At 44.5% G+C, this 20,729-nt stretch overlaps 1 protein-coding gene across 1 annotated transcript; it reads right to left on the bottom strand.

Annotated features, from left to right (window-relative positions):
• Nucleotides 1-2,731: 2,731 nt before the first annotated feature.
• ZNF623 (zinc finger protein 623) lies at nt 2,732-9,615 on the bottom strand. Its single transcript, XM_006878215.1, is given in 8 exon segments — nt 2,732-3,003; nt 3,006-3,256; nt 3,258-3,346; nt 3,348-3,432; nt 3,434-3,534; nt 5,346-5,392; nt 8,289-9,393; nt 9,496-9,615. Coding segments are annotated over 8 exon segments (2,070 nt in total).
• Nucleotides 9,616-20,729: the final 11,114 nt, after the last annotated feature.

Genomic DNA, 20,729 nt, shown 5'->3' with positions numbered 1-20,729 from the left:
GCTATGTCACTGACTCTGGGCCCAAGAGTCCCCAAGTCTTGCCACACTGCTGGGTTGGCCATTTTTTTCTTTCAGAGTTAATATATATAGTCTCTTTTGCCTGCTTGGTTTCTGTTGAGAAATCAGCCCTTAATCTTGTAAAGTCTCTCTTGTGTGTCTCTTCATTTTCCCCAGGCTTCTCTCTGGATTCTTTCCTTGATGATGATTTTGGAGTATTGACTATAATATGTCGGTGATTATTTTTAGGGGGGGGGTCTGTGATAGCTAAGGTTTTGTGTCAATTTGGGTGTGCCTGCATTCTCAGTGGTTTAGCAGTTAAGATGCAGTCATCACTTGAAGAGAATTAATACAATGTAAACTCCATCACCCCACCCCCACCCTGCCCATGCCATCTGTTGTATTCAGTGTACATGGAGATCTCCAAAGAATCTTGTCCCTGCTGATGCTGAAAGGAGGCCAGGACCTTTATCCAGAGCTGACAGAGAAAATCTTCCCGTATAGTTAATTGGCACTTAGGATTTGGACTTCTAGCCTCCTAAACTGGGAGGGAATCCATTTCTGTGTGTTAGAGCTATCCAGCCCCCTGTTCCAGTAACACCAGGGAATGAACCCAGGGTCCATCCTGTTTGGGGTTTGTTCAGCTTCTTAAATGCATCTCTGTTCTCGTCTTTCGTAATGTCAGGGACGTTTTCCTACAACTCTGTGACATTTTTGTATTGTCTGTTTTCTACTTCTTTTTTTTGATTTCTGATCACATGTTAGTTATCCCTCCTAATGCTATCCCACAGAATTCTTAAGCATTCTTCAGATTTCTACATTTTTTTTCCTGATTGGTTCTTTAGCAGATACTGAGAGATTTGTCTTCAAACCCAGCAATTCTGCCTTCTGCTGATTCAACTCAACTTCTCAGCTTTTGGATGTATTATTTATTCCTGAGATCTTAGCATTAATTTTCTAGATATCTGTTCGCTGTTTTTGTATGGTTTCTAATTTTTCATTTAGTTCTTAGAATGTTTTCCTGCATGATTATTCTCTCTCTTGCCTTCATCTGCAGCTTTCTCAAGGATTCTCTCAATGTGTCGAAGGGACCCGAATATCACTCTTTAAATGCCTTATCAGGCAGTTCTGATCCCATTTCTGGTATAATAGTTTGTGATTGTATTTCAATGACTTATCGGACCCACTGTCTTGCTTCTTCATGTAGGCTAAATTGCCGTCTCCAAGAGATTGTGGCGTCAGAGTTGTATGAACTGGTGATTGTATGCTGCTGTGTTTGTAGGTACACACCGCCTGTCCCCTAGTGAGACTGTAGGTGTACACAGTTTTCTGTCCATTGTTTGTATAACATCGTTCAGGGTAGATTTCTTTGATGTTGGCTGCCAGTTCTCATTGATCAGATGGTACAGGGAAGCGTAGTGGCACTTGCCCAGTGGATACAGAAGCAGGAGTGTCATTTTAAAATGGTCTCAGATGCCTTATGTGTAAGCTTAACTCAAGGATATAACAAGCTGCCTGTAGCTAAACGGGGCAACGTGGAAGGTGCTCAGAACAGCTTCGTAACAGAAAAACCAAATGGTCTCAGTTGTAAACACGAACATGTTGTTTCTAAGTGCCATCGAGTCGGTTCCGACCCATAGACTCATAGTGACCCTGGGTAGCGAGGGGTTAGGTGGAGCAGCTGGTGGGTTTGAACTGCCGACCTTGTGATTTGCAGTCCCGTGCTGACCCTGCAGCGCCACAACAGGATTCTCCATCTTTAATTGTTGCTCAAACTGACTGTAACAGTTCTGTGTTTTGCATTTGACTGTTATGAGCTTGTAACCCATGTGTTGGCAAACAAGAAAACCAAATAATGGAAGGTAGAAAACAGAGCATGTGGAGATAGAATTTTTAAAACACCATAGGCCAAATCCTGCAGTTTACCTCAAAACTTGGCTTACTTTACTCATAACTCAAACACCAGACCCTTTCTTACAACAAACATAAAACACCACAATCTCTTAGAATGGAATTGAGGAATTTCCATGTGGAAGCTATTTGAAGACATGTCTAAGAAGACGATGTCAAGAAGTGAAGGTAATTTATGGTTTTCAGCTTCTAGCCCATCTGTGAACCCTGCCGAGCTGGTAAGAAAGAGGCCTGTGACAGTTGTAACAACAGTAAAAGGAAACACACAGCAAATCAAAGTTTCCGTGAATGAAGATTCTGGAACACTTAGCTGACATCAGGAGCGCGTTTCCCCGATGGATGGGGAGACCCATCGCAGACGCTACAGTGACGCTTATCCGGTTGTACTGCACACAAGTGGCACAGAGAACGTAGGTTCGCTTTTGTTGTCACTTCCTAGGACTGTTCACTGCATTAGGGAGAGAAAATGAAACAACTCCAAGACATTGTGCTCTCCCTGGCAGTGGCCAGTAGTTGTTAAGTGCCATCGAGTCGGTTCCAACCCACGGCGACCCTGTATAGGATTTCCAAGGAGCGGCTGGTGAGCTTGAACCACCGACCTTGTGGTTCAAATGACTTTGCAGTCCAGTGTATTAGCCCACAGCGCCACACCAGGAGTCCAACCTTGTCAAATACATTTTAAGGCACTTAAACAGGTATATAGTATTTGTGTAAAAAAAATAAGATATGCGTGGAAGCAACGTTCACCAGACCAAGTCTTCAGAACTGCTTGTATGTATAAGCCCGTACGAACGTGCGTCAAGGCACAAAGAGAACCTCCTTCTTACGCCGTTGCTTTCGTCCAGGTCACTCCCTTCTGCCTTGGCATCATCCAAGACTTGACTGTTGACGCCAGCACGCTCCCCAGATGGATCTGAGCTGGGCAACAGATGAGCAAGGGCATAGATATCAGAGAGAGGTGCTCGTGGTCTGCAAACACCATCTTCAGCATCGCCATTCCCAAGGTGAGAGATTTGTGTGCAGTACAGAAAACACTGTCTCTGCTGGTATGAAAGATGAAGGTTACAGGTATAAAGCTCAGTTGAATAGGAGTTTGATGAACACTCTGACAATGACGATCAATTTCTCCAGGCCGGTGTTTGGATTCGAGAACGTCTTGTGGAACGTTGTGGAAATGATCAGGAGAGGTGCACTGCTGCTGACCGCACCCAGAGGAGGTTTGTTTCTTTCAAGCCGTTCCTTGTTGTGTCTTCAGAGCATCTGTCCAATCAGAAGGAAGCACACAGTCATAACAAGCTGAGAAAAAAATAGATCTAAAGGCCCAGAAGTGGATGGACCAAGAGAGAGACCATAGCAGGAGTGTTTTAACGATGCCCCCAAACCTTCCAAAGGCCTCAGTGCCACTAACGGCCTTGTATAAACCCACTTCAGAAGACACAAGGAGAGAGAGGCAGGCAGCCTACTGTCTGGAACGCTTTCAGAAGCCACTTATTGATAGGTGTGATTGATCAAAGCTGAAGAAAGCCAGACTGCTGCTGGCAAGAAAGCAAGTGTAAAGATCTGAATGAAGAGATGCCGTTTTATGTGCATCGACGCACTGGTCAGCTCGCTTCTGGTGCCCGTGTACTGTTAGGAAGTACTATTACAGCAGGGCTGGAGGCTAGTGATCGCTTTTAGTGGTCCCCAATGCACCCCACCAACAGCTCCAGCCCCCACTATTGGGAGGAGCACGGACCAGTTTTTCTCATTCTCTCCATCAGCTCCATGTTTTTAAAATGAGTGGGGTTTTTTTCCCTTCGTCTTTTCAAATGGGGACTGCTTAATGCCGGCGGAGGGGAGGGGCGCTTTCACACTTGCCTCAGTGCCTCCTGACAGAAACAGAGCAAGTCAAATTGTCACTTGTGAATCAGACTAGTGGGTTGCTCGCTGCCTCTGAGGACAGTTGGGAGGAGGGTCCAGGGACAGGATGCTACTGACCCCTAGAGTCAGTCTCAGAAACCCTGCTCCCCCCTGTAGCGTTTCTGTGAGTTGAAATGGACTCAGCAGTAGTGGAGTTTTGTTTCCCAAACACCCTACCTATTCCAATGTGGCGCTGTAGGCGAATACCCTGGACTGCAAGGTCGGCAGCTCAAACTCACCAGCTGCTCCACGTAAACCCTATACGTAGCTGAGTTGAAACCGACTGGAAGGTATGTAACAGTAACATTCCAATCCAATTCCTATCTGCTCACTCAGAAGGTAACACTGTTTCCTATTCACAGCAAAGATACACAGTGAGTCTGGATAAAATCGAGTAACACAAATTTTGAGAACTACAACTGTATTGATTTACTTTATAACTTCAGTACACTATCCACATGGCATACTGAACCTCGTAGTCCAAGGATGTGCTAGTCTTATGATTTCTGAAGCACTGGGAAGGCAGAATAAGGAAAGCAAACAGCTTTATTCTGAAGACAGTAACACAGAGGGCACACACGTGACCTTTGCTCCTATACATGGCCTTTTAGTCAAATGACCACATCTTGCCACAATATATATATATGTATTTATTTACCACACACAATGAAGTAAGTGTTCTGATGATCTGAAACAGAAATTTCTAGTATATCAACAACAAAGTGTATTAATTGAATTGTGCCCCTCCCATGTCTTACACATTCTGACCTCAGTGCCTGTGGATATGAACTCCTTTGTTGTTAATGAGATACGGTTACTGTACGTGGTGTGGAGCTAGTCACTTACAACATACTCTACGGAGAAGGCACTAAGAAGTTTGTGAAAACACTGCATTAAAACATGATGAAAATCTCCCACAAACATTTTTAATCCCCTCATATAAAAGAAACAGATTCAGCAAGCAGAAGCGAGCGCCCTAGTCTGGCGCTGTAAACACAGAACTGGTAACCGGAGGTCAGCAGTTCAGACCCACAGCCACTCCTGGAAACCCTCACTCGATGGCACACAACAGATGCCAAGCCGTGTAGATCTCCAAAGAAGTGAGACAGAGAAGAGCCCCTTTCCCGAGAGCCAACAGAGACGTCTACACCTACTACCAGTGCCCTGAACTTGCACTTGAACTGAAGCCGCTAGCAGTCTTAGTGGTGAGAAAATATATTCCAATTTGTTAAAGCCATCCACTTTTGTTATTTCTTTTGCAACCGCACTAGATGACCATATATATTAAGGGTTTTATTGTGGATTGAGGGATAGTTTACAGTGCAGATCATCAGTTTTACATTCAACATATGTATATATTGCATACATACACACATACAAATATACGAGGGGACTACATGAAAAATTGAAGGTGATAAGAAAATGGAATTTCCCCATGAACTTTTTGAAGCCCCCTTGTGTGTGTGTGTGTGCGTATACATACATATAACATCAGAAAGGGTGTGGAGACTTCCTACTACTTTGGAGAAAAGGTATACCTTAGTTTTGATACTTAAGTCTGTGACCACTTTGGGTGAATTTTTGCAGATGAAGTGAGCTAAGGACCAAAGTTCACTGTTCTCCATGGGGCTCTCTGGTTGTTTCAGTTTCACTTGTAAAGACCATCTTCTCCTCCACAGCTTTTACAATGTTGACCATTTATGGATGGGCTATTCTGGAGGCCCACTGTGACGCTGTGGGCTAATGCGCTGGACTGCAAAGTTGGTTGGAACCATAAGGTCGGTGGTTCAAACTCACCAGCCACTCCTCGGGAACCCTATACAGGGTCACTGTGGGTCAAAACCAACTCAACAGCACTTAACATCATTCTGGACTATGGAGTCCTCATGTGGCACCATAGGGTAAGCACTGGACTGTGAACCATGTGGTCAGCAGTCCAAACCCACCAGCTGCTCCTTGGAAACCCTATACAGGGTCGTTATGAGTCAGAACCAACTCGAGAGTATTTAAAAAGCCCCAGTACTACACTGTCTTGGAAGTATAGTTAAATGTTGAAATAGGATAATAGGACTACTTTAATTTTGTTTTTTTCCCAAAATTATTTTAACTATTTCAGGTCTTTGGTATTTTCATCAGGTTTTTTAATCATCTTGTCAATTTCTACAAAAAGAAAGCCAGCTGAGGGCTATAGGTAGCTCTGGGGAGAAGTCAGATTTGAAAAAACACGGGATACCTTAGGTCTAGTAAAGAGAAATAAAAACATGTGTCCAGATGTGTTTACACAGATGCTCCCATCAGTTTTACTCATGATACTCTAGTGAGGACTACAGAAACGCGAATGTTCATCGAAAGTTAGATGAGCCACAAATGATGGCTCCGCCTACAATAGGACTACCCAACAAAGAACTACCGAAACAGGTTAACAACTTGGATCAAGCGAAAACATGCCCAGGGAAGTAGTCTGACACCAGAGCACATATCGTAGATGACTTCATTTACATGAAATTCTAGACCAAGCAAACCTACTTTATTGTGACAGCAATTTTGCCAGTACCTGGGTTTGGGGTGGGGTTGACTGGGAAATGGTACAGGGCACTCTTTAGGGTGATCTATCTTGATGGTGGAGTCCTGGTGTGGCGCTGTGGGTTAATGCGCCAGACTGCAAAGCCGTTTGAACTGCAAGGTTGGCGGTTCAAGCTCACCGGATGCTCCTTGGAAACCCTATATAGGTTTGCTATAGGTCGAAACTGACTCGACAGCACTTAACAACATCTTGATGGTGATGACAGCTACATGTGTGTGCACTTGCCAAAACCTTACACATAAAATGGGAGCTTGACTAGATAAAAATAGTCTGGCACTATCTGCAAGTCCCCTTCCAGATCGTTGTCTTGTGTGGCGGATGTCTATTCATCGCTCTACACCAGTTCAAGCGTTACCTCTTCTGTGACGCCTTCTCAGATCTGCCATGCTAAATCAGTAACTTTCTTATCTACAATACTACACAACTTAAAAAGTTGTTGGTCAACTCTTCACTCTTATTGTAATCTTTCTGTCTTCCCCACAAAACTCTGAACGACTTGTGGGTGGCTGTGTGTTACTCATCTCTTTCCCAGCATCTAGCACCGGTCCTTGTAGGTATCAATCATTTCCAAATGAGATAAAGTGAGTCAGAGAGTAGGGAAGTGACGACGGAATGAGTTGTGTTCAACTATTTTCCTTTGTGCTGGACAGAAAAAGTTACATAGTTCATAGAGATTACGGACACCTTAGGTGAACTGGAAAGGTCCAAAGACAACCGAGTCCAACGTGCTCTTCAGAACAGGAAGTTATGAGTGTGGTCTACAGGCAATAACTGTGAGGAATCCTAGTCTTATATTGGTTACTACCTAGAGTTTCTGAGCTATGTGGAAACAGAAGCCATCAGACTAAGAATAAAGGTATTGGCAGTAATAGGAAAATATACTGACACAACAAAACACATTTAGAAATTAAAAGCAGTAGGACAAAGAGGTATCAGCTCTATCAATTTGGAGCCGTATGTTACTGCCTTTGTGCTAGGCCCTGGGGGCCTATAAATGAATCATGCATGACCACCGTCCTCAAGGAGCACACTACATGAGATCATGTATGAGGCTCCTTCTGACAGATCACAGGACGTGCAGTAACAGAGTGGCCACGGAGCATGGGCGCACAGCTGACCCTGAGGGCAAGTCTCCTTGACACGATGCTGAGTAGAAGTTACAAGACGTGGTCCGGGGTAGGAATAGGAGAGAGGCTGGTGGATGTGATCACCATTAGCCAGTTAGGGCTGTTGAACCATCAAATCTGTGGCACGGACTTAATGCCTCAGGACACATGCTAGGGGGCTTGGACTTCACTCTAAGGACAATACTCTTAAGGGCAACAGTCAGTGCTTTTAAATAAGAAAGTATCATTTTTCAACCTGCCTTTTTGATAAACCCAAATTTGCTAAGCAATATTCTTTTAAGTACTGATAAGATCATATAAACAATTCTGCCCTAAAAGGAACATAGCTCAAGGCTGATTGCAAATACGAAATAAAACAGAGAAACCTCTTGACATTTCCCCACTCTCTCATTGTTCCAGCCCAAGCTGTCTTGAAGACAAGCTTTCGTGGTGGACAAAGAGGAATGAACTCTGCGAGCGCCGCACAGTGGAGAGGTGATGCCCACTGGAGAAGCAGTACCATGTGTGACCTTAGGATATTCTGGTGCCTCCGAATCTTAACATGCGAATTAGGATTCTTAATACTCATTCTGAAGCACTTACTCACTGAATTGGAAAATAATGGTTTCAAAAGTTATCTGAGTGTGCTTCCTGACAGAGAGACTTCTCCCCCAAATGTATGGGAGCCTTATCCAAGCCCAGTTCCTCTTGGTGACCACCTGGATTCTTGTTTAAATTTGGGGTTGCGTTAAAATCTTTTTCATACTGACTACACTCAAAGAGTTTCTCCTCCGTGTGAACTTTCTGATGCTGAATGAAGTTTGACCTCTGAGTAAAGCCTTTTCCACAACGACTACACACATAGGGCTTTTCTCCAGTATGGATGATCTGATGTAGGAGCAGCTTGGAGCTCTGAATGAAGGCCTTCCCACAGTCTTTACATTCAAAAGGCCTCTCCCCAGTGTGGATTTTCTGATGTTCAGTAAGGTGGGCTTTCTGGAGAAAAGCTTTTCCACACTCTTTACATTCATATACTCGTTCTCCAGTGTGAATTTTCTGGTGTCGAATAAGGTATGAGCTCAGAAAAAATGCTTTTCCACACTCGTCGCATTCATAGAGTTTCTCTCCAGTGTGAATTCTCTGGTGCTGAGTAAAGTTGGACGTCTGGCTGAAGCGTTTCCCACATTCTGTACACACATAGGGTCTCTCTCCCGTGTGGATCCGCTGGTGCTGAATAAGTTTTGAGCTCCGGATGAAGGCTTTACCACATTCGCTGCACTCAAACGGCCTCTCTCCAGTGTGGATTCTCTGGTGCTCAATAAGGTCTGATCGGTGCCGGAAAGCCTTTCCACACTCTTTACACTCGTACTGTCTCACCTCCGTGTGGATCTGATAGTGGCGGATGAGGCTGGAGCTGCGAATGAAGGACTTCCCACACTCATTACACTCGTAGGGCCTCTCTCCCGTGTGGATTCTCTGATGTCGAATAAGCAGGGAGCTCTGGCTGAAGCCCTTCCCGCATTCTTTGCATTCGTAAGGCCTCTCCCGGGTATGGACCCGCTGGTGTCGAATCAGGTCTGAGCTGTGACAGAAGACTTTCCCACACTGAGAACATTGGAATGGTTTTTCTCCAGTGTGTATTCTCTGATGCTCAATGAGGTTTGAATAGTGAATGAAGTTTTTTCCACACACGTTACAGACATAGAGTCTCTCTCCAGTGTGAATCCTCTGATGTTCAGTAAGGTGTGAGCTCTGACTGAAGCTTTTCCCACAAGGATCACATTTGTAATTTTTTTCCCCAGTATGAGAAAGCTGGTGTCTAACTAGTTCCGAGTGAAATGTGAAACTTTTCCCACAGATATCACATTGATTAGCTTCCCCTTCTACAAGCTCTCTCTGAAGTATAAGAAGGTTTGAGTTCAAGATTGGACTTCTTCCTGCTTTAGTACACATCTGGGCTGTTTCTCCTGTTTGGATTTTCCAGTGGGTAACTGTCACCTGTCTGAGGTCCGCCTCCCGAGCAGGGCAATCCCTCAAGTTCTGTCCTTCTGCATTTCCCGACAGTTCGCCTAGTCTGGTTTCAGGGACATCCCCAGAACCAGGAGCTGAGGGCTCCATCACTGAAAGTTTTTCTGACACCGGCTTATGTGACTTTTCATCCTCATAAATTCACGCTTTCGAAGCACCTTCATGTCACCAGTTGCTACCTTAGAATCTGAAACAAGAGAATGAAAAGATCATCTTTTCTCTTTGTTAACAGAAATTAATCTTCCAGAACAAATGCAGAACAGAATACATACCCAAGAAATAGAAGAGAGGAAGGTGTTTCTCTTGTCCCACAGGTCTGACCCAGTGACTTTTATTTACAGCTCTCATTTCAGCCCAGATCAATCATTCCCTCTTAGAAAGGTTTCTTTAAGGTCCCGCCCACATTCAATTCCAGGGGGCAGGCTAGCCTCTGATTTATAAAGCTTCTCTGACCCTCAAGGAATTCTGGATGGGTGCTAGGCAACATCTATTCACAATCCTAACCCCATTCTTTGGTAAGGACATGGCTCATGTGAAAAAATAAATCAATACGTATTTTTTTGAGACCCATGAAATTCATGGATCTTACCTCTTTTTTCACTGTCTCTCATCCCTTCTTCATGTTCATCCTTCCTTCCTTCCTTTCAGTTCAACTCCCATGGTCTGTGGTACTACTTTTAGGTCCCATACCATATTCATCCTCTTGCATTTAATACTTACTTCTTGTAAGTTTCTTCCTCTATCATACTCATGTAACAAACCCCCCAATCTGCTGGCTTCTTGGTGTCTGCATTGTCGCAGACTGAACTTCCTCTAAGTTGTTAACTTTCCGCCTGATCGGCCCAAGAGCTGCTAACAGTCCTTCCTCATGATAGTTTCTGGAGCTGTTGTAACAGAGACACTACACGTGGATGGCTTCAACAAGCAGACTGTCTCAGTGGGACTTCTGGAGAAAGGGTCTTGTTTCCCTTCAACATCGATAGGCCCAGTGCTCCTTGGAGATCTAGATGTCGTGGCATCAATCTTAACGGGAGTCTAGAAGGACCTCAGTGCAGGGACCCAGGGTCTAAAGGACATGGTCAGCCACCGGCTCTACTTTCTTGGTGGTGCCTTCCTCTCTGCTCACTTCTCTGTTATTTCTGGTAAGATCAAAGGTGATGCAGGTTTGGGACCCAGGGAAACTCCTCTGATAGGAGAACAGGCTGTGACGTCGCACACTCATCCCCCTACAACTGACTGGCTGATCACACACAATCTATGTTCAGTGAAAAACGTATGGACAGAAGCAGAACCCTGTTAGAGTGCTGAGAGATGAGGCCCTCAGGTTGCAAAGCACACAAAATATGACTGGGGAATGGTTGCCTCCTCAAAGTACAGGACCTGAATGGCGTGGATGGAATAGCGTTTTTGAGACCTTCATGTGCTGATGCAGTATGACTATAAATGAGAACAGCTACAAACCCCATTAATAACTGAGTGTGGGGTGGACAAAGTATGAATCAAGGAAAATGAGAAGCCGTCAAAAAAACTGTAATGGGCCACTTGAAGATTGGTATGTTAGTCATCAATGACCTGAAATGGACCGGTGCTGGCAATCTACTGTACCAGGAATCACTGATGAGAAATAGTGTCATATTAATCATGAAACATATTGAATGATTATTCAAATATACACATCAGCCACTAATGCCAAGAAATGAAGAAACAAGGCTTGTATCAACTTCTGCAATTGATCTAATATGCTTCAAGATGCATTGATAATTACTGGTGATTGAGATTTGAAAGTTGGGAACAAAGAAGGATCAGTGATTAGAAAATAAATCCTTAGGAACAGAAATGATGCCAGAGATCATATGACAGAACCTCTTCATTGCCAATACCTCTTACAAACCACCTCAATGGTGACCATATGGGTGGACTTCTCCAGAAGGGACGCACAGGAATCAAATCAGCTGCATCTGTGGAGAAGCCTAGCTATCATGAGTCAGAACCAGGCCTGGGGCTGACTGCAGAAAAGACCATCAACTGATGATATGCAAGTTCAAACTGAAGCGAAAGAAAACGAAAACAAGCCCATGAGAATCAAAGTATGACCTGCAGTATATTCCACCTGAATTTACAGAGCGTCTCAGAACACGTTGTGGGATGACATCAAGATCATCATACGCGGAGAAAGTAAAGTCACTACAGACACAAGAATGAAAGACAATACCAAAATGGATGCCCGAAGAGAATCTGAAACTTGTGCTGGAATGTCGACAAGCTAACGGAAACAAGTGATAAAGTAAAAGAGCTGAACAGGTTTCAAAGACAACGTAATGTAGTATAACGCAATGTGCCCAGATCTGGAGTTTAGAAACCAGAAGGGAAGAACATGCTCGGCATTTCTGTAGTATGAAGAACTGAAGACAAAATTCAAGCTTTAAGTTGCAATATGAAGTGATTCTATCCTGGTGTGGCACTGTAGGCTAATGCTCCAGACTGCAAAGCCCTTTGAACGGCAAGGTCAGCCGCTCCTGGGAAACCCTATACAGGGTTGCTATGGGTCGGAACTGACTCGACTAATGGCACATGACAACAGCAGCAAAGTGGGCAAAATACTGAATGAGACAGGAGTCGTCCAGGGAAAACAGAAGGAATGCAGAATCACTGTATTGATTTATGTTCAACTGTTTCAAGAGGTAGCACGTGGTATGGAATGAACGGTGTTGAAGCAGGAAGTCCAACCTGCACTGAAGGTACTGGGGAAAAGCAAGGCTCCGGGAATTGACCAAATACCACATGAGATGTTCCAACAAACAGGTGCAGGGCCGCAAGTGCTCACTTATCTGTGCCCAGAAATACGGAAGACAGTCACCTGGCCATTCAACTGGAAGACACCCAGATCTGTGCTCATTCTAAAGAAAGGCGATCCAATCGAATGTGGAAATCATAGAACATATCATTAGTATCACATACAAGTAAAGTTATGCTGCAATCCATTGGCAGAAAGTGCCAGTAATTCAAGCCCGAGCTAAGAGGACGGTGGAACGAGAGCTGTCACTGCTAGTGTCAGATGGATCTTGGCTGAAAACAGAGGAGACCAGAGACCGCAAAGATATTTACCTGTTTTATAGACTCTGCAAAGGCATTCAAGCGTGTGGATCACAACAAATTAGGAATAACATTGCAAAGAATGGGAATTCCAGAGCACGTAATTGTGTTCGTGTGGAATCTACGTAGACCAAGAGGCAGTGGTTTAACTAGAACAAAGGGATACTGCACGGTTTAAAATCAGTAAAGGTACGCGTCAAGGTGGGATCCTTTCACCATACTTATTCAGCTTGTACTCTCATCCAATAATCTGAAAGTTGGGCTACATGACTAACACAGTGAGACAGGACTTATTAACAGCTTGTGATGTGCACATGACGTTACCTTGCTTGCTGAAGTGAACAGGCCTTGAAGCACGTACTGACAGAGATCAAAGCTACATTGTTAGTGATAAGAGCCATCAAGTCGGTTCCAACTCAAAGTGACCCTGTATAGAGTTTCTGAGGAGCAGCTGGTGGCTTTGAACCACCGACCTTACAGTCCAGTGCATACCTTACAATATCACACCAGGGCTCAGTATATATTACATCTCAGTATAAAGAAAACAAGAATCCTCACAACTGGACCAAGCAAAATCATGATAAATGCAGAAAAGACTGAAGTTATCAAGGATTTCATTTTACTTCGATTCATACTCAACACCCACGGAAGCAGCAGTCAAGAAATCAAAGGACGTACTGCACTGGCCACTCACTCCTCTATGTTAAGAAATTTGAAAGACAGCTACCTGGCCAACCAATTGGAAGAGATCCCTATTTGTGCCCATTCCAAAGAAAGGAGACCCAACAGAATGATCAAATCATTGAACAATATCATTAATATCACATGCAAGTAAAATTTTGCTGATAATTTTTTAAAAGCTGCAACAGTACATTAACAGGAAACTGCCAGAAATTCAAACTGGATTCATAAGAGGACATCATATGAATCTTGGCTGAAGCTGAGAAAGACGTTTACTTGTGCTTTATTGACTATGCATAGGTGTTTGACTGTGTGGATCATGACAGAGTATGGACAACATTGTGAAGAATGAGTATTCCAACACTTCATTTTAGTGCTGACGAGGAACCTGCGTAGACTAAGAGGCAGTTGTTAGAACAAAGCAAGTAGATTCTGAAAAGTTTAAAATCAGGAAGTGCGTGCCAAGGTCGTATCCTTCCGCCATATTGATTCCGTCTAAAGGCTGAGCCTACAGAAAAGCGGCATTCTGTGAAGAACAACGTGGCATCAGGATTGGAAGAAAACTCATTAACAGGCTGAGATGTGCAGATTATATAACCTTGTTTGCTAAAAGTGAAGAGGACTTAAAATACTTACTGATGAAGATCAAAGACTGCAGGCCTCAGTCTGGATTGCACCTCAGTGTAAAGAAACAAAACTCCTTACAACGGGACCAGTAAATAATATCATGATAAATGGAGAAGACTGACATTGTCAAAGACTTCATTTTGCTTGGATCCACGATCGACACTCATGGGAGCTGCTGTTAAGAAACCAAATGATGTATTGCAGCAGGCAAATCTGCTTCATAAGACCTCTTTAAAGTGTTCAAGACCAAAGATATCAGTTTGAGGACTAAGGTGCTCCTAACCCATGCCATGGTATTTTAAATTATATGCAGGTGAAAGTTGGACAACGAATAAAGAAGACTGTAGAAGAATTGATGCATTTGAGTTATGGTGTTAGAAAATAATATTGAATGTACCATGAACTATCAGAAGAAAAAACAAATCTGTGTTGGAAACACAGCCAGAATACTCCTTAGAAGCCAGTATGGCAAGATTTCGGATCTCAAACTTCAGACATGTTATCAGGAGAGACCAGTCCCTGGAGGGGGGCATCATGCTTGATAAAGTGCTGGGCCAGAAAAAAACGAGGAAGAGCCCTAAAGAGATGAACTGGTACAGTGACAGCAGTAATCTCCTCACACACAATTGTGCAGGGTGGAGCAGGGGGCACCATGAGTTAGAACTGACTTGACAGCACTTAATACTACATTTGGGCAAATCTGCTGCAAAAGACCTTTTTTACAAGTGTTTAAGGGCAAAGATATTACTTTGATAACTTAGGAGCACCTGACCTCAATGATGGTATTTTTTCTATCACCTCATATGCATCTGAACGGTGGTCAACGAATAAGGCAGACTAGAGAAAGATCGATGTCTTTGAATTGGGGTGTTGGTGAAAAATACTGAGTGAACCATAGACTGTCAGAAGAACAGACCAATCTGTCCTGAACGCAGTGCAGCCAGATGCTCCTTGGTACCAAGGATGCCGACACTTTGTCTCACGCACTTTGTACATGTTATTAGGAGAAGGACACCATATTTGGTAGGACACCCCGGGTGGCGCTGTGGGTTAAGGTGCAAGGTCGGTTTGAGCTGCAACGTCAGTGGTTCAAGCTCACCGGCTGCTCCATGGAAGTCCCACCCAGGGTCAATATCAGTCAGACCCGACTGGACGGCACTTAACAACATCATCATGTTTGGTAAAGTTGGTAGGCAAAAAAGGCAGAAGACCCTGAACAAAATCAATACAGTAGCTATAACCGTGGTCTCAAAGAGCAACAGTGTGAGGCGGCAGGGCTTTGCTGTCGTATGAAGGGTCACTGTCAGTCAGAACCAACTTGATGGCATCTAAAACAACGCTTGTACCAGAGTCTCGGTCAAAATTGATGAAAATATGTGGTACTGGCTTAGTGGTCAGGCAGCAGGGAAATTACTGTTAGCAATTAGCATGTCATGGTAAAGGACTCGATCGAGCTGGAAAACAAGCTATGTGCATACATGATGGCTACGGTTTGGAGCAACTTGGCTGGGCCAGGATTCACACGGGGTTTTAGATGCACTTGTCTTCCATGATGAGCTCTAACTCAGTGTAATTAATTAACTCCATCATGAGTTCTGCTATGAGCAGCCAATAGAATGGATATTTCCTCGGGGGTGGGCTGGGGGGTATGTGGCCTGCTTCCAATCTATGAAAGTCTCAGGCAATCAATGCTAGGTCTGGATCTTGCATCTGACTCATCCTCCGACCTCCGTTTCTTTGCAACTGAGCCAGTGGCCTGCTCTGTCCTGCCGACCCTGGGAGCCCCCAGCAGCCTGTCTGTCTACCTGCTGCTCTTGGTTCATCTGACCCAGACTTGGAACTCTTCTGCCTCTGTAAGTGTGTGAGCCATAAAGTTTTGCTAATTTTACTTCTCTAGAAAACCCAGCCTTAGATAGCCTACCTACCCAGCTCTATACAAATAGCTAGGTCAGAAGGTTGACCTGCGTCAGCTAGTTCCTGATGCTTCCGGAGCAAAGTACCACAAAAGAACTGCCACACACAATATAGAGCATAGCCAATCTCACAGATGGGATGTTGAGGAAGAGCAGCTAGGCACAAGAGTGGCCATTGCAAAATTCTATTTGTACTAAGCTTAGACAAGGTAATCCACCCTGACAGAATTGAAAGTGATTCTCTTTTTTTAAAAAAAAACCTTTTTATTGTGATTTAGGTGACAGTTTAGATGGTTTTCCATCCAGCAATTCGTACAGTTTTGTGAGATTTACAATCCCCACAATTCAACCACACTCTTCCCACTTCCACTGTGTGCTCACTGTTCCCATTGGCCCCTCTTTCCCCTCCCTTTCCGCCTTCTGAGCTGGACGCCTGGGCAGACTCTACCCGGATGACCTTGCAGGAGTGTGTTAGGAGGACATGTTATTGTTCCACGTATAGTCCAGTAGTCACAAAGTACTTTAAAAAAAGCTATGCTCCTTCACCCTATGTGGTGCGTGTCCCGCCAGCCACCATGCAATAGATCCTTCTTGTACGTCCAGCCACGACCTCTTGTGGAGAAAACATCTGCTCGGCAAGGCTGGGCCCACAGGGACAATCTCCTCACTCAGCATTGTCAGTGTTAGAATGAGTAACAGAGAGAAGATGCATGCACGCTAGGGGATGGGAATCTTGGGGACCACCTTAGGTAGCTGCTGACCACACCCACAGTCCATGGCTAGCTGACAACCTAAATGAAATGGCCCAGTCCCCTAGCCTGTTAGATCATCCAAACCCAGAGCTCCACTAGGAATAGCCGAGGTCACTACGCATCACTCTTTCCTCTGTCCAGCCCTGCGTTCCTTCTGAGCCCATCCCCAGAGAACCTGCTGGGGACAGCTCCCCAGCTTGGTCTGTCACTAGTGAACTCAATATACCATGACCTCACCAGTAAGGATGGGCTGCACCCCTCAGAGGGGGAGGCCAGGGTCCCGGAGGAGAAAAGGGAAGGAGCAGAGAGCAGAAAGCCCCCCACAAAGGTGGCCACCTCCCTGACTGTAAGTCCACCTATTTAGGGAGTTCCTTTCAATGGACTCACATGGTCCTCTGTGTCTGCTTTCTGACTGCACCCATTTTAAAAAGCAAAATATAATTTATATACCATCAAATCCCCCATTTTTCAAGGGTGCATTTCAGTGCTTTTTAGCACACCTTAAGGGGTGCAGCCCTGACTGCTATGTATCCCCAGCACGTTGTCACCCCGAGATGTACCATCTGCACTGCTACATGCAACAGGACCACGCTCCAGTCACTGCTGTGAGGAGGCAACCACAAGCGTTTCAATTCCACCCTACTAACTGGGAACAACGCGGTTACATACACATCCCTGCTCTGTGGTGACAGGCGGGAGTCCTCATTCTGCTGGGCCAGGAAGCCTGAGGGGAGGGCACACTGCGGTGGCCTTGTCCCCTTGCTGCACATCACAGGGGGACAGGATAGAGAGCTGGCCAGAGTTCAGACCACTGAAGAGCCTGGGCTCTGGCAGAGGTGGTAGCTAAGCGTCCTGCGTATGGACAGAAGTCCTCTCTGCTTTGTAGGCACACGGCTACCCAGAAGATGACTACAGCTCCTGATGTGTCCTGAGCTGCCGTGTAGAGCGAGAAGAGCACACGGGATGTGCACACGCCTTTCATAGGGACGCAGCACGTTCCTCTCCCCTGCTCCAGTCAAGCCACCAGAGCAGCCCCAAAGCGAGGGTTCCTGGAGGACCCGAAGGACAGACCGTCCACCTATCCATGGCCACTGCCACCATGTGAGAAGACCCAGTTTTCATCTGAAACTGTATTTTAGTCTCTGTTACAGCAGCTTTCACGTTAAACAAAGCAAACACACATGCTGAATATTCAGACCATTTCTCCTGGTGAAGACACTGAAACTCAACGTGCACCCTTGTAGGCAGTTCTGTTCCTTATCTGCTGACAAAATGAGCCCAGTTATCGCTTTTCCTAAAAGGGTGTCCTGCGGGCTCTGTGACCCAGGCCTTGTCATCTGCACCCTGAGGGAATCTCTGAAAACAGCTTCCCGAGTTCAATGGCCACCAACTGGACCTACCAAAAGGATCGCTCCAACTCATGAAGATGACGGTTTTCTTCAATACCAATTACTTTTTTATTGCAAATGCGCTTTTCTTTTTTTCCAGCAACATAAGTAGTAACTATACACGTGGCCCTCACCAGATGAAATGCACAGGGGAATCAAAGTGACTACCTCTGTGGGAAGAGATGGTGGAAACTCAGTATCAGCTGAAACAAGACCAGGAGCCGACTCTTAGGCAAGTTACGCTGAAGATGGAAAAAAGTCCACCAAGTCCATGAGAGAGAGAGCCAAAGTGTGATCTTGAATACAGAATTTAGAGACCATCTCAAGAACAGATTTGATGTGATTCACACTAAGGACTGAAGAAGGCCAGAAGAGTTGTGGAGTGACATCGAAAACATTATACACGAAGAAAGCAAGAGGTCATTGAAGTAGCAGAAAGAAAAGATCAAAACTACGTCAGAAAATACTCTGAAATGTGTTCCTTTTTTTTTTTTAACAAAAATGATTTTTAGTGGATTGTTTTCTCAGACATAGAACTATTTCTGTACTTAGTCGTTGAATGGTAGAAGAGGAAGGGCTTTGGGCTAGTATCTAGAAACCAGTTTTAGATTATAACCCTAAATCTTTATGTGCATTTCTGCAAAGTATCTGTTTATTGTGAATAATGTTTATTCTTCTGTAGCATCTAAGCTTTTTAGATGTTTTGAGGTGATAACATAAGTAGTGTTAGTAAGTTAATCAAATTGTAAATATCTTTTTGTTACACTTAATAGAAAGGCATCTTGGACACGGAATTCTTAAAGCAGCCTTGAGCAGTGTACACAGATCGGTTAGCTTGGCGGAAGGAGGTGTGGGGTGTTGTGATAACCCTAGGTGTGGGCCTGCAGCTCTGGAAGAGACAGGAATACATTACTAAATACAGTGGGAACACCTTGGTAATATTTCAGCAGTTATAGGTCCGATTGTGAATTCTTAGAATTCATAATACTTACTGTACTCTTGCTTTCTGCTTCATTTTCAATTGAGCAGTGAGGGAACACAGTATTTTGTAACTCTTGTCAGTATCCTATCTAGAGGCCTATTACCATTTTTGTCTTTTATGAAAATTTTCTCCCCAAAGCAAGCCAGGATTTTTTCCTTCCTGCCTGAGTCAGTGTTGTGTATTCTTGGTTGTCAAATACTCATGGCTCTGGGGCTCTGAATTGGTAAATATTCATGCTGTGTGTGACCTCAGCCAGTTATGTGCATGCACACACAGGACCAGGGCGTCAGACTTGTGATCAAATCATCAAAATGATTTTGGATGTCTTTTGTGTTCTTTGCTTTTCAGTTTTCTATAATGCACATCTTTTAAAAGTTTACAATGAGAAAAAGTCTCAGCGCCCTCACACCTGGGCTGCACTCCTCGGTCCCATCAATGCCGGAGCCTGCTCCTCACATTGCCACTGTTAATGCTGGCGGTGGTGAACATGCTGCATGGCACAAGTCAAATGCACTCGCCTCACCAAGATGACCACGTGGAGCTGAGACAGCCCGAAAGGCGATCGGCACAAACCACGAGGCCAACTGCTCCACACTGACCACCAAGGGACGTCAAGGGCAAGTCCTGTTCTCCAGTCCCAGTGGCTTTGACACACGCCTGTGTGGTGAGCAGCTGCTGGCAAAGAGGTTGCCACTCTAAACATGGACAAGGCCTCCCTCCAGCTCTCCAAGAAGCGTGTCCAGCCAGCTAGCCTCATCACCACTGTTAACATCAACCAGAGGAAGTGGGGAAAATACAAGGTAGGGATGGAAAAAATGGAGTTGAATTCAGAACTGAGTTTGTAGGTCCCCAGTGGGGCAGGGAGTGAGATGGGATTTTTCCCAAGATCAAAATGAGTCATATTTCTTGATTCTTGGCCCAAAGAAGGCATTTCTCTTCCCAAATCTTTTCTTCTTCCCAGTCCCTGAGTTTAATAAATCCTGGTCACGGGTCTACCTCTTTCTGACTTCTTGAGAGAAACATTTATAAAAGTCCTTCCCTTTAGATCCAACAGGAAATGTGAGTTGATGAAAGTCCACTGTTGGTTATGAGTAAGTAGTGATGATGACCACCCGAGCATGGTGAGTGATGGAATCAACCCTGGAAGGTTGTAATGAGGTTAGATGGTAAACAGTGCGTTCACTGTCTTGGGTTTAGGGTATGTGATTAGCTCCACTTATATCCTGGCCTTCTTGATGAGAAGAAGACTTTGTAAATTGGACCTACGTAAGCACCTCATTTACCATAGATTTATTACCCACCACAGACGTGTGTCACTAGTAAAGCATCCCGTGCAGCCGCCTGCACACCTATAGATGTTTTTGTTTGAGGGCAGATTCTATCCCAGAAACTTGGCATCTATTCTTCACTTTGTTACAGCTGATAATCAGTAATGGTTTCTTTTGTAAAATGCTTGTACGTATGTTGCTGTCATCTTGTCATGCTTTTTTAAAACATGAATTTAATAAAATATGAAAAAGTATGCTGAGGAATGTAAGACAGTAGAGAATCTTTAAAAAAGAACCTTGAACCAAACCACTTCGACAATCGCAGCTGCTATTTCTCCAGACCAACATCTGGGAGCAGGCCACATTGCTCAGTCCTAAGTCTAGCTTTACTCGGACCCCTTCTAATGATGTTGTTACTGTGTCAGTTAAAAAAGATACGATCTACAGACGGGGCTCTAGTGATACAACAGTGAATTGTTATCAGGACTGATTGTGAGGGT

Source organism: Chrysochloris asiatica, unplaced genomic scaffold (assembly GCF_000296735.1).
Source record: "Chrysochloris asiatica unplaced genomic scaffold, ChrAsi1.0 scaffold00001, whole genome shotgun sequence".
Classification (NCBI taxonomy): domain Eukaryota; kingdom Metazoa; phylum Chordata; class Mammalia; order Afrosoricida; family Chrysochloridae; genus Chrysochloris; species Chrysochloris asiatica.
This window is presented reverse-complemented; position numbering and strand designations above follow the sequence as displayed.